The sequence below is a fragment of the Epinephelus moara genome, chromosome 17 (assembly GCF_006386435.1).
Source record: "Epinephelus moara isolate mb chromosome 17, YSFRI_EMoa_1.0, whole genome shotgun sequence".
NCBI lineage: Eukaryota > Metazoa > Chordata > Actinopteri > Perciformes > Serranidae > Epinephelus > Epinephelus moara.
The window spans coordinates 26,091,479-26,105,563 of NC_065522.1; the positions used below are offsets into that span (position 1 = coordinate 26,091,479).

Genomic DNA, 14,085 nt, shown 5'->3' on the forward strand with positions numbered 1-14,085 from the left:
ACTGATGAGGCATTTTGTCCTAAGTCAGCCTGAAGCATTAAAATCTACTCAAACAGCTTCAGCATCACAATCACGTCTGAGCGCTGAGCAATAAACGGCCAGTTGAACTTATCAGGAGCAATAAGCAGATGCTCAATATCACTGATGAGCGTGTCAAATATTGATCACTTTGTTCCTCACTCAACAGACATCAATATTTCAATAACTTACACTGAGGTCTTAATGGTCTCAAAGATCTTTCAGTTCCACCACGTTCTCAGAAATTCACACTGCAAAGGTTCATAACCGTGCTAAAACTCAGGTTTATGATCTCACTCATCCACGTGAATCAAAGGGCAACTGACACCCGACCCCAGAGACGGACCCTCGATTAGTGAACGAGCAGGTTGACCTGAGCTGCCTAATAAACTGCCACGGAGCAGGCACGAGGTACGCAGCACAAAGTGTCTCTTTCCCCTCTCATTAAAGGCCGACACAGACAAAGCTTCCAGAGCAAAGACGATAAGCAGAGACGACTCTGACAACAGAAGGATGAAGAGAAAACGGAGCAACGAGACTATTAACGGACGGTTCCTGGGAGATTTGGGAATTTTGTCTTTTTTTAACACTCTGTCCCTTTGGATTATCTTAATAACAGAGGTTCAGGCAGGGACATGAAGTCATTACTGTCAGAGAAATCTCCCTCAGCACCAACATATACACCCACTTACATTGCATAACATTTAAAGAACATTTACAGTCCGAAAAAATACTATTTGCGTTCTTTCTGACCTGTTTAGCCGAGCTTTGCATAACAACTAGAAGCAAGGGGACAACTACCCAGGTTTGTCCTAAGTTTATAAAAAACAGGCCTCCGAACTTGAGCGTTCTCATGAACACAATGTGAACCTTATTTTTAATGAGTACACAAAAGGATGCAACAGATGCTGTGGGGTGAGTTATGAAATGGAACTATTCTTTGACGATCGATCGATGGTTTATCCATCTGCCCAGTGCAAGGTTATACCTATAGGTACAGGCACAGTGGTACCAAGACAGGGTTTCTGTTCTCCAGAACGAACTGTTTCATTACTGGGAGAATCTGTATTAAAATCTCTGCGGTGATAATGTCTAATGAAAATAATTCCCTCTGAGAACATGTCGGCCTAACATCGTGTCCTAACAGCACCCAAGCCTCTGACTACATTAGATGCTCTCTGTCAAGAGCGAATCAGTTAAATATGCACTTCTATTACATCATGTAAACAAGCCAAGCACCTATCAGCTGCATACTGGAGATGGAACCACTTAAAAGATGAATTAGTATTTATAATCTTCCCACGTTTGTACTTTTTAAACAGACAACACATGTTTTATTGTGATAGTTACTAGACATGGCGTACATTGACTAGTTTCGTTTTTCTCTGGGACACTAAAATCTTTCCTGGACAGATGGACTGGTATCAATGGAAACCCTGTGCCACAAGTTCCCGACTGACAGTCACCGATGTTCATAAGCTAATACTTAAGCATAGCAACTGAAACCAACCATGTGTGAGTGTGTTAAAGACTGAGTAGCAGGTGGCACCTTGTATGGTAGTCCCAGCCACCAGTGTGTGAATGTGTGTGTGAATGGGTGAATGTTACTCATAGTGACGACTAGAAAGGCGCTATACAAATGCAGGTCCATCCATCAATCCATCCTGCACCCTTAATCCCTCTCCGACTCTCATCCCTTCATTGTACATCCTATCATACCTCCATCCCTTGATCCTTATCCCTTCATGCTTTCCTCCAAACCCTTAATACATCATATGCAATCAACCACTCTAAATCTTTATCTTATTGGTGTGATCTCTGTTAGTGAAACAATAACTGCATCCAAGATGGACACTGCTGTCGAGGCTGTTTTAAATCGATTATAAGCACCAACTCAAAGTTTGTGTCTATCTCACTCGACTTCGCTCTTAGGCAGAATGTATACTTCTGCGCTGAATCAACGCTGTACCCATGGCATAGGCTTTGCGTCTAGAGCCTATGCCATAGCCTGACGTGCACCTCCCCTGAAATGTAACTACACGTCACGGTGACGCAGTCCTCCTGTCTATTCCTGTAAGCTGAAACCATTTCCCTCAGTGGAAACAAAGCTTTCATTTACTTTAATTTCACAGATAAGAAACAATAAATTGTGAAGACAATAAAGCCTCCACACAAATAGCATTTTAAGTCTTGTGTGTGATTTATCCTGGCTTCATATGAGCAGAGGAAATCTCTGCTCATTGCTAGGCTAATTCATATAATGTAAAATGCCACGTTAGCATGTTGTATTTGTTTGGAAAACGTGTTTAGTATAAGACAGTTGTTTTATCAGTGAACCTTGTGAGCTGTAATGGAGCTTTGTTAATTGCTGCTGTTGTGCCAGGCTTCATATGAGTAGAGAAAAAGTCCGCTAGCTGCTAGGCTAATTTATACAATGTGAAATGCCATAGGCTTGTGCTAACAACATTAGCATGTTATATATGTTTGGAAAACGTGTTTAGTATAAGACAATTGTTTTGTCAGTGAACCTTGTGAGCTGTAATGGAGCTGAATTTTGTAATGTTAACTTTGTTAAATGTTGCTGTTGTCTCTGGCTTAGAGGAAAAGATCGCTAGCTGCTAGAGTAATTTATACAATATAAAATGCCATAGGCTTGTGCTAATAACGTTAGCATGTCTGTGAATGCTGCGAGTTATAGTGAAGCTGATTTGGAGGCGTAACTGCAGAGTGACACAGACACACCACCGCACAAGTATAAGCGCTCACAACGGCGTAGGCCTTAAAATGACGTCAGATTTAGATGGATAATGTGGGTGTAGTGCTGGTTAGGGAGGATCAAATTCCCCTTTCCCGCAGAAATAGGTTGGAGTGGACACCGTGTCAGGCTAAAGATGGAGACAAACGATTTGAGAATTCTGTCTAATATCAGGCAACTATTTCTTTACATATGGGCACCTTGGACAATGATATTGAACGAAATAAAGTCACACTGAAAGTGTCCTTCCAGAGAGAAATGACAAAGAGAAAACTGCACATGGAGATAGAGAGACAAAAAGAGTGAAAGAGGTGAGGCAGAAGATTACCACATTTAGAGGGAGTGAGGTGAGAATGAGAGAGACGAGACAGAGATAAACAGAGAAGGGGGGGGGGAAGGACATAGAGAGGTGGAGAACAAGAGAGAAAAACAAGGCTAGACAGGGAATCAGACGGTCACAGCGTCAGAGGCAGACTGACCAGCGAGACACAATGAGGAGCTGATAGATGATTAGGAAATGCAGGAGAAAAAAAAAAGAGTCAAGGATGCACTTGTTGTACCTTCTCTTTCAGCCCGGAACACGAAGGTTCGTAGGGAAGTGACCACCTCAAACTTGTTGTCACCCAGTCCTCGCACCTGTCTGATCGCACTGGCCAGGATCATACCTTTGGAGTACATCTCCTAAACACAGAGAGACACATAACCACACAGATGTGAGGTAAAAACACACACTAAATAGGTATATCAGACACACACGCAGCATCATGCATACTAACAATGTCACTGAATTGTTGCTTATTCCTATTATCTGCATCTGTAGACCCACAATTACCATTTTCAAGCGCATTGTTTGCATCAATAGATGTGTAATTCTGAGTTGTATTACCGTCGGCAAGGATCGCATTCAATTTGAAACACCACTGACAGACATCCTCATCAAACTGGAGCCGTAGCCCATCAAAACAGCGTCAAATTTATTTGCAGAAATAGCTTCCCTGTTCTCTTTCAAGCGAGAACTTTGATAAATGGCACAGAGCGCTTGGACAAGAAGCATCTCAATCAAAAAACTGCTGCAGGAATACAAACAGGAAGCTGTCAGTATATGTTTTCATATGAGCTGTATACCGTTAAAGAGGACCTATTATGCTCATTGTCAGGTTCATGCTTGTATTCTGGGTTTCAACTAGAACATGTTTATGTGCTTTAATGTTCAAAAAACACTTTATATTCTTCCTACTGTCTGTGCCGGATCACCTGTGCTCACCCTCTGTCTGAGACGCTTTGCTTTAGCACCTGTCTATCTAGGCCCCCCCCTCCCAAGAGCCCAGCCTGCTCTGACTGGTCAGTATTTCCAGGCCTTCCATATCTCGGGATCTCTGAATTGCCAGAGACCACTGAAAAACCGAGACGGACCACTTCATTTCCTGTGTCACATGGGTTTTGTCACTGCCCCGCCCCTTTAGGAGACTATAGCGACCCTGAGTCTATTCATTCCAATGGGAGAAGTGAACGTAAGTACAGATTATTTCCGTTTCAAGAAGGTATATAATCGAAAATCAGGGAGAAATTAACAACACTGGCAACCAAGATTACATGTTTCCCTAACGTTAGCATGTAGCTACATGTAGCAGTTTATTTGCAGCCGAGGAATTACTGTAAGGGAGTATAGCACCACGTTTTACCGTGACATATCACCAATTAAAGCTTCTACACACAACCAGACATGTTCCAGAAGAAATATAATCAAAAAATCGTAGAGAAATTAACATAGGCAACCAAGATTACGTTTCCCAGATGTTAGCATGTAGCTACACGTAGCAGTGTATCCTCAGCCAAGGAATGAGAACACAGAGGCACTTTCTACCATGAAAAATCACCAATAAAGCTTCTATACCAAAATCTTAACATCCAAGCATGTTCCAGCAGGAATATAATCTCAAATCAGGAAAAAAATTACATTAGTGTCAGTGATCAAGATTATATGTGTCCCTGACAGTATGTAGCTACATGTAGCAGTGTACTGGCAGCCAGGAAATGACTGTTAATGGAGCATAGCAGCACTTTCTACTGTGAAAAATCCCCATCACAAGCTTCTTAACAGAACTGGACATGTAACAGCAGGAGTATGATCCAAAATCGTAGAGAAATTAACAATATCGGCAACCAAGATTACATGTTTCCCTGACGTTAGCATGTAGCTTCATGTAGCGGCGTACTTGCAGTGAAACAAAGTCATGTTATCTTGCCATTTTCTACCAAGAAAGTCACCAATAAAAACTTCTAAAACAAAATCTTCACAACTGGAAGAATTCCAGCTGGGAAATGATGCTGATGTTAGCATGTAGCTACATGTAGCAGTGTAGGCTATGTATAGTAAACACTTACAGTTCCATGCCTGGAGCATATGAACATATAAATAAAGCTGTCATGAGCTGATGTCAGCTTGTCTTGAAAGTAGAAAAAACTGTTGGAAACAGAGTACACTGGCAACCAAGATTACATGGTTCCCTGGCGTTAGCATGTAGCTACATGTAGCAGTGGACTTCCAGCAGGGAAATGACCGTAATGGAGTACAGCATCACTTTTCCACATTAAAAAATCAACAATAAAACCCTATAAATCAGATTTCACATTCGTACATGTCCAAAATGATCCAAAATCAGGAAGGAGTCAACAACATCAGCAACGAAGATACATGTTTGCCTGACGTCAGCTGCATGTAAATACTTTGCAGTACAGTGCCTGCGTCACAAGTTGACGTCATCTTGTAGAGAAAGGAGAAAAAACTTTGGAAACAGAGAATTCAGAACAGTCTAAGATTACTTTTACACACATTTACCTTATTATGTGAAACTTAAGCCGAGTTTAACATCTGACATTGTACATTATACATATATGACAGAAAATAAGAACAAACATCATAGGTCCCCTTTAAGCCAGCCAGAATACATTCCCCTTAATGTGATCTTTGACATGAACACATGTAACTCTAATTATAAACTTAAATATGTGTGATTTGAAATGTAGGCGCAGCAAACAGCCCCAAAAGTTAATCACACTGCATTAAAGAAACCCAAAACACCAGAATAGCACACACAGAGCACAGTCATTTGGGTGTTAGGAGACATCATAAAACAAATCTACAAGCTGAAAACAAACTTCTCAAATATTTAAAAAGAAGCAGGCACACTGTAGTGGGGATTTGGGTAAAGCACAGGAAGCGCTTGTTGGGTAAAGTGGGATTGGGCTGTGTGTGCATTGTTTCATTACCCCCCATGTTTTCCCCCATGCAGCAGCTCTAGTGGAGGCATCCAAATAAGGAGGATGTTGCACTGGAGGCTTCGTGACCCTCTTTACAGCCTCCCTTGACAATGGCAATTAAAGTACTGGGTCATTGTCAATATGAAAAAGAGACAGACGGAGCAAGAAAAAGAAATCAAACGTCAATATTATCACTTCTAAAGAAGCAAGGACAGACCGGCACCGCCGCTGAATCAGTATTCACACCGTGATGTGGCGCGGATAACAGAGAAATGCCCTTAAAGTAGTTTGAAAAAGCTGAGAACATGTCAGATTGTAATGTTCTTGCAATGGAGTGAACCAGAGGACAGTGCATTACACTTCTGTAGCGGCGTGAAAATCACCGGGTTATAAAAAAGGAAAAGAAAGGGGTCGTTGCAGACATTGCATTATTCATGTCGATAATGTCATTATCATTGCAAAGTATGAAAAAAAAAAAAAAACAGACGTCCCTTTTTTTTTCCTCTCTGTCGCTCTTCAACGGGCTTGACCTGAATTTTGATTCTCTGCAGTCCTGTGCACAATGTAATGGCTTGTGGTGATTGCCATGCACAACACTGCATGTTTGCTCCACTGTACCGCCGCCGCCGCCGTCGTATTCTGCGAAGACACAGAGCGCGAGGGAAAGCGGAGGATGAATTGAGGAAGAGAAAGAAAGTGAACTCCTGACTCCCTCTCGCCATTCTTAATTAATCCAGTGACCTTGCCAGCCACAAAAGCCTATTTCTAGAGACCATACAGCCAAAAATATACCAGCCGGCACAGTCAGTTAAGGAGAGCGGGGGCGGAAGGATGGATGGATGGATGGATGGAGGGAGCGTGAAATTTGAAGAAAAAAAGAGAAATTAGGTTTGTGTGAAAGGCCAAGGAGAGGACTGAGAGAAAGAAAATGAAAAAGAGTACGTAGATGGGGAAAGAAAAGATAAAAACAGAAGAGGTAATGGTGCAATTCCATCATCAGGAAGCGGAGAGGAAAGAGAGACATCATGGCGAAATGAAGACGCCTAAGAGGGTCAGGGAGGGGTCCTTCTCATATTAAAGCAGGATGTTAACAATGGCAAGAAGTGGCTCAACCTAATTACCGACAGCCAGCCTTGTGCATTTCGCTCCCCGGGAGTTTCACACCAATATCTCCCCCTTTTCTTGCTGTCTAAATTTAGCTTGACGTTAAAGGAAGGTGAGGAGGGGAGAAAGTGTGCGTGGATGGATTAGCTCGGTGGCTGATAATTACACCCCGGTATGGGTTAACGGTAATTAATTGTTTTAATTCTACTTTCGGGGTCACGGAGGACGGAGTTGTTTAATTGCGAGTTGTGCATCTGTAAATACTCTGACAGCGGAGTCAGCGCGGGGACGATGAAAAGGAGCGGTCAGCGTTAAGACGGCGGATTCAGACATTGCTGCCGCCCACACACACACACACACACACACACGTAATGTTTATAGACTAATCTCAAGAGGAAGGACTGCCAAGGAAGCAATGAGGCCTAACTATCTCTCTTTCTTCAATAACAGACACACCTGACTCGCCTCCCTCTGCCAAAGATCTCCTCCACACTCATTTCCCCTCACTCTGACCTCCCTCCCACTCCCAACTCCCTCACTCCCACGTCCTCTCCTTCTACCCTCCCAACATTTGTCAACCCGTGTCATCTTGCAGGGCGGTGTCACTCCTGTTTTTCATGTGTGTGTGTGTGTGTGTGTGTGTGTGTGTTTGTGTGTTTGTGTGTGTGTGTGTGTGGAGGTGCCTATCCTGCGTTGATAACTATGTCTCCTTTCTTTTCAAAAACAACCTGGTAAACTTCAGGAAACAATTAAGGCAGAGCAATGGAGCTAAAGCCTACAATAACGGGGGCGGCGTGTGGGGAAAGCAGGGAAGAGGGTAAAGAGGGTGGAAAGAGTTTTACCACCAGCATGGAGTTAAGGTTCTGGCATCTCCAGAGCATTTTTCAGTGGAGGCATGGGGACACCAACTGGCCGCAGCACACAACTGCAGCTTGGAGGAAATGCCTGTGGGCAACAATGCATCCTTACTCAGTGTTTCAGCAAGTGGGGTGCCTTAAGGATTTTTGAAGATGTTGCTTCCTGGCAGAGCTGTTTTGAGACAAGTCCAAGTAGTAAGTCTTTATAAAGTAAGTAGGCTGCAAGACTTTCAGGTCTCTGAATGCTGACCACTAAAATAAAACACAACACTGTCATTTCAACCTGTGTAAACTGATTTTATATCTGAGACTAAATATTTTAGCTCTAATAGTTAAATATTGAGTTTGTGTGTGTCACTGTCTTATTTATTTTTAAATGTTCCAGGTATTAATGGAAGTCAAAAACTGAGACTAGTGGTATCAGGTTTAGGATTATGATGAAAGGGGACCTATTATGCTTTTCCTTATTCTCTGTCAAATATATGATTCTACAGAGTTGGATGCTCATATTAAACATATGAAACACGTTTCAGATAATGAGGTAAACATATGTAAACGTAATCCCTGTGAGCAAAAACCTCAGGCTTCAAGTGTCACTATACTGTTTCCAACAATTTTTCAACTTTCAAGACAAGCTGACGTCAGCTCATGACAGATTTCTTAATATGTTCATCTGCTCCAGGCATGTGTGTTTACTATACGTAGCCTACATTGCTACATGTAGCTACATGCTAACATCAGGATCATATTCCTGCTGGACTGTGTCCATTTGTAAAGATTTTGGTTTCGAGTATTGGTGATTTTCGTGGTAGAAAACCACCAATACTCGAAACTTTCACATGACTTTTTGACACTGCAAGTACACTGCTGAATGTAGCTCCATGCTAACATCAGGGAAACATGTCATCTTGGCTGAAGATGTTGTGAATCTTTCTCTCATTTCATATCATATTTCTGCTATAAAATGTCCAGTTGTGAAGATTTTGATTTAGAAGCTTTTATTCATCATTTTACCGTAGAAAGCGCCACCATACTCTGCTGCAAGTACATCGCTACGTGTACCTTTATGCTAACGTCGGAAAAATATGTAATCTTGCTTGCTGATATTGTTAATTTCTCCCTGATTATGGATCAAATTCCTGCTGGGACATGTCTCTTTGTGTGCTGCTATACTCCCTTACAGTCATTCCTCGGCTGCAAGTACACTGCTACATTTAGCCACATGCTAACGTCAGGGAAATATGTAACCTAGGTCACAGATGTTGTTAACTTCTCCCTTGATTCAGATCATATTCCTGATGGAAAATGTCTGGTTGTGTTACAAAGCATTTAAGACCGTTCTGAATACTCAGTTTTTTTCTACTTTGTCTACAAGATGGCGTAAACTTGTGGTGAATTCCTTTATAAGGTTATCTGCTGCAGGCACGCCAAAGCAAGTATTTATATTACACTGCTACATGTAGCTACATGCTAATGTCAGGTAAACATGTAATCTTGGTTGCTGATGTTGTTAATTTCATCCCAATTTCAAATGATATTCCTGGTAGAACACGTGCTGATGTGAAGACTTTGGTTTAGAAGCTTTCACTAGTGATTGTTAACATGAAAAAGTGACGCTATATATGCCATTACAGTCCCTGCTACATGTAGCTACATGCTAACTACAGGGAAACCTGCAATCTTGGTTGCCAGTGTTGTTAATTTCTCCCAAGTTTCTGATCATATATTTCTGCTGGACCACGCGCAGAGGTAAAGATTTTGGTTTAGAAGCTTTTATTGGTGATTTTTAACGTGAAAAAGTGATGCTATACTCCATTATGGTCACTCCCCAGCTGCAAGTCTCCAGCTACATGTAGCTACACGCTAACATCAGGGAAACCTGTAATCTTGGTTGCCAAAGTTAGTAATTTCTCCCCAGTTTGGGATCAGATTCCTGCTGGGATATGACCAGTTCCGCGGTTGCAATGACGGTGCCGCAGTGAGTGCAGTTGTTAAAAACTCAGAGTTGCTTACCAGTCAGAGCAGACTGGGCTTTTCCGAGAGTAGGGCTTATAGAGACAGGTGCTAAAAAGGAGCAACTAAAGACAGAGGGTGAAAACAGGTGTTACTGCAAAGACACTAAAAGGAAAATTAAGTGTTACAAGTGAGCATGGTCTAGTAGAAACCCAAAGTACATGTATTTTTGGGCTACAGTTTACCTTCTACCATTGATATTATTGGCGCTATTAGCAAGCAGTTGCTTATATACACAGAGCAATTTTAGTATTTATTAAAAGTCATGATTGTGTACACCAAAATAACATTAGGTCCAATATTTACCTTCTTTTCCACTCAGTTTGGATTCTCACTAACTCCTGAGGAAAATATCAGGCTCTTAAGCTGCTAATATTCCACTGTGTTGTCTAATTGCTAAATTTGTCAGCTAATTGGTGCTGGACAGGTAGCGTACAGTGCTTGCTGAGGCTGAAAATAAAGTTTATGATAAAGATGATGAGAACAGTAAAATCAAACCCTGTAAAATAGCAGGCCAGAAAACCAAAACAATGAGCTGAAAGATACTATATAAAGCTCAGTAGCTGAGGGAAACTGCAGAGACGGGTAATAATTATCGAGACAGGTCTGACTGCAGCCGTGGCATGGTGTTACTGTCGGGCTTGACAGGAGTGCCCACTAGTGTGATCGGCTTGTGGAGCACAAGAATGGTTACTTAGAGGGATCCACTCCTCTAACATTAATGCACAGCTGGAACTGGCTCATACCACTGTTAGTATTACTTCATTGTGAATGCACACAAAAAATGACAACTGTGACAGAATTAACCCCAATCCTTTTGGGGATCACAGCCTGCAAGATAGCTTGCAAGCTAGCAATACATGTTTCACTACCAGCATTACATTATTATGGTGCGTTCCATTTGTACTGGGAAGTCGGAGTTCCCAGTCAGAAATTTTAACTGGAGCACCCCCTGAAGTCGAATTACCAAATTGGAAAGTTGGAGGAACCTCACCAATCCTGACCTCAAAATCCAATATGGCTGCTCCGTGCATCAACAGCAGTGAAAGCTGTAGTAGTATACGGTCTGTTAGCACTTATGTGTTATTTATGTGACACTGAAACAGTCATACACACAGTCCTGTCCAACTTCTATCTGCCAACAATGGCTAACCTAGTTTGAACTGGTATTGCTTTAAACATCGAGTGTGAATCCATTCCCACTAAACTCTGAGGTAAAAGAAATGCAGCACAAGCATCAATAGATGTTGAATTGCTTGCTAAAAGCTAACTAGCAAGCTAGCACTCACTGTTTCACAAACAGTATTACATTACTAGCATAAATGGAAGTTGAATTGCTTGCTAAAAGCTAACTAGCAAGCTAGCACTACATATTATGTTTCTACCAGCATAACATTATAAGTATCAGTAGAAGCTGAATTGCTTGCTAGAAGCTAGCTAGCGAGCTAGCACTCGATGTTTCACAAACATCATTACATTATTAGCTACAATAGATACTGAATTACTTGTTAAAAGCTAGCTAACAAGCTGGCATTCAATGTTTCAAAAAACAGCATTACATTATTAGCGTCAATGGATGCTGAATTGCTTGCTAGACGCTAGCTAGCAAGTTAGCACTAAATGTTTTACAAACAGTATAAACATCAATGGATGCTGAATTGTTTGCTAAAAGTTAGCTAGCAAGCTTTGACTTAAAGTTTCATGAAAAGCATTACATTATTAGTGTCAGTGGATGTTGAATTGCTTGCTACATGTAGAAGCTAGTTAGCAAGCTAGCCCTCAATGTTTCACTGACCACATTACATTATTAGTGTCAATGGGTGTTGAATTGCTTGATAAAAGCTAGCTAGCAAGCTAATAGCAAGCTAAGTAGCCTTATTAAGTTGACAAATTACTTGTGTTGATGTGACACTTATTGTTAGTTTGCCACACTTGTTTCATTTCAGTCCCAAATAGTGAAATGATTTAATTTAATTTAATTAGACAAAAAGTAAGTTGAAATTTACTTAAAATCAAATGCATAGCCACTTACTTAATGAACAGGACAACAAAGCAGTCAGCTACTGGGCAAAAAAAAACAGTATAAAGTACCGCTATACTCTATGTCATTTTCCCAGTGCTACATGTAGCTACATGCTACTGTGTACATGCCCTACATTACCCAATGAGCCAATAGTTTGGGATTCGCCACTACAAGCAAACCCTTTTTGGCTTTTATGTTATAATTTAATCCTTTGCCACATAAAAACATTGATGAGTGTAGCTTCAAGGAAACTTTTTTTTACTACTTTACTAGGGATTGATTAAAATTCAAGGTAAATCTACCTGACAAGCAGCACTGAATTGCAATTGTATCTATTTTTGAACATCTCTCTGTATGATATTTAAACTCCTGGACATCAGAATATGACCAGGCCGTGTCATGCATAAGAAAATAAACACCTGGAAATGTAAGAAACCATGAAATCATGTTTTAGATACACTGCAGATTGCTACTGAATATGTCACATACTTTGAGCAGAGAGGAAAATGAAAAAAGAAACACTCTGGGTATTACAGTAAGCTTCAGCACAGTCATCTTGGGAAAACACAGGAGGGAGTAAGCAGAGGAGCTTTCAGGCTTGGAAAGAGAGAGCTTTGCAGCGTCAGACAGACACACAGACAATCAGGCAGACTGATACACTCAAAGACTGATCCCTGATCCTAAAACCTCATCTCCCCTTTGGCCTTCTATTCAGCCTCCACCCCACCTCCCCCATCCTCTCATCCCTTCATCCCTCCCAGCCATTCTCCTCGCTTCCTCCCCTCGCTAACCTGAAGCCAGGCTTTGGACTGTTTTCACAAACACACACACACACACACACACACACACACACACATATACACACACACACAGACATGCATGACACCACGTCAGGACCCTGAAGACTACATCTCAGGCCCAAAGCGTTCTCCCGAGTCAATCCTGGTGTTGACGAAATCAGGCGAAAGGGGTGATTGATGAGACGGATTGGATACATCGCTGCAGTGAGGGAGAAGTGAGACTGAGGATCTCGCTACTCTCCCACGCCACCTCCGCTACCCTGGTGATGACATCACCGCGGCCAGAGACCTTCAAGCTGCGACTGTGATTAAGTGCGATTAGTTCTGTCTGGGGCTGACAGATCCCAGAGGATTTCAAACTACAAAAGAGTTTTTCGGTTGTTGAAAGTTGGAGAAAGAGAACAAGCATGGGAATCTGTCAGCGTGGAGGTATTTCTATTTTTGTGCACGGGTAGTAAAGACTGGACAACACGTTGAGTTCCTGGTTGAGTTCATGACATTCATTAATATCAGACATTCACTTTTCAAAATATCTCGGTCCACACTAGAACACAAAAATGACTCCGAACGCTTGCTGGCTGTCTTCTGCAGTCTCCCCTCCTCACAAAGGTAGTGTACAGGCTGATGTTACCTTATTCAAAACACCTACTGGAGATCAAATGTAAAGATTAAGGAGTTCAACTCAAAGAAACGAGTGATGCAAGAGTTTTCCATCCAATCCTAAGTGACAACAATCCCATTCTGGAAAGTGCCCCACAATCTGCTGGTTCCACCAGCGCTGATCCAAAACCATTGTTTCTGGTGGACTTTAAACTGCGACGCAAAGACATAGGGTACAGCAGGTGAATCCATTCGTCCTCGGAATGGTGCAGTAATATAAAGTCTAAGGGTGCTTTCAGACCTAGAGTTGTGTTGTTTTGGTCTGAATCAGGGACTGAGTTCGTCACAAAGTTGTATAATTGCAGAAATATAAACTCGGGACGACACAGAGTGGGAGTAGAGTTGTATTAACTGTAGTACATATTTCACTTTGTATTATTTCACATTTTATAACCCAGTAAAACAACTATTTAACATCAGCTTTTTAGCTAGTGGTGAGCATATTTTACCAAGTAATGAGCCAAGGTCTTGATGCCAAATTAGCAAAGCTCTCCTTGACATAATTGGCATATACATAGATTTTCGAAGGCCTCAAAATTAGGGCTGCACAATAAATCAAATATTAATCTTGATTATCCCACAATTGAATAATTA

At 41.6% G+C, this 14,085-nt stretch overlaps 1 protein-coding gene across 2 annotated transcripts in view; it reads right to left on the reverse strand.

The window, feature by feature from the left end:
• The window catches only part of arap2 (ArfGAP with RhoGAP domain, ankyrin repeat and PH domain 2), a 227,178-nt gene that overhangs the window by 181,533 nt on the left and 31,560 nt on the right, over positions 1-14,085 (reverse strand). For both annotated transcript variants that reach the window (XM_050067659.1, XM_050067658.1), the window contains exon 9: positions 3,334-3,454. In XM_050067659.1, the coding sequence (XP_049923616.1) occupies positions 3,334-3,454 (121 nt within the window). The remainder of the gene's footprint in view (positions 1-3,333; positions 3,455-14,085) is intronic.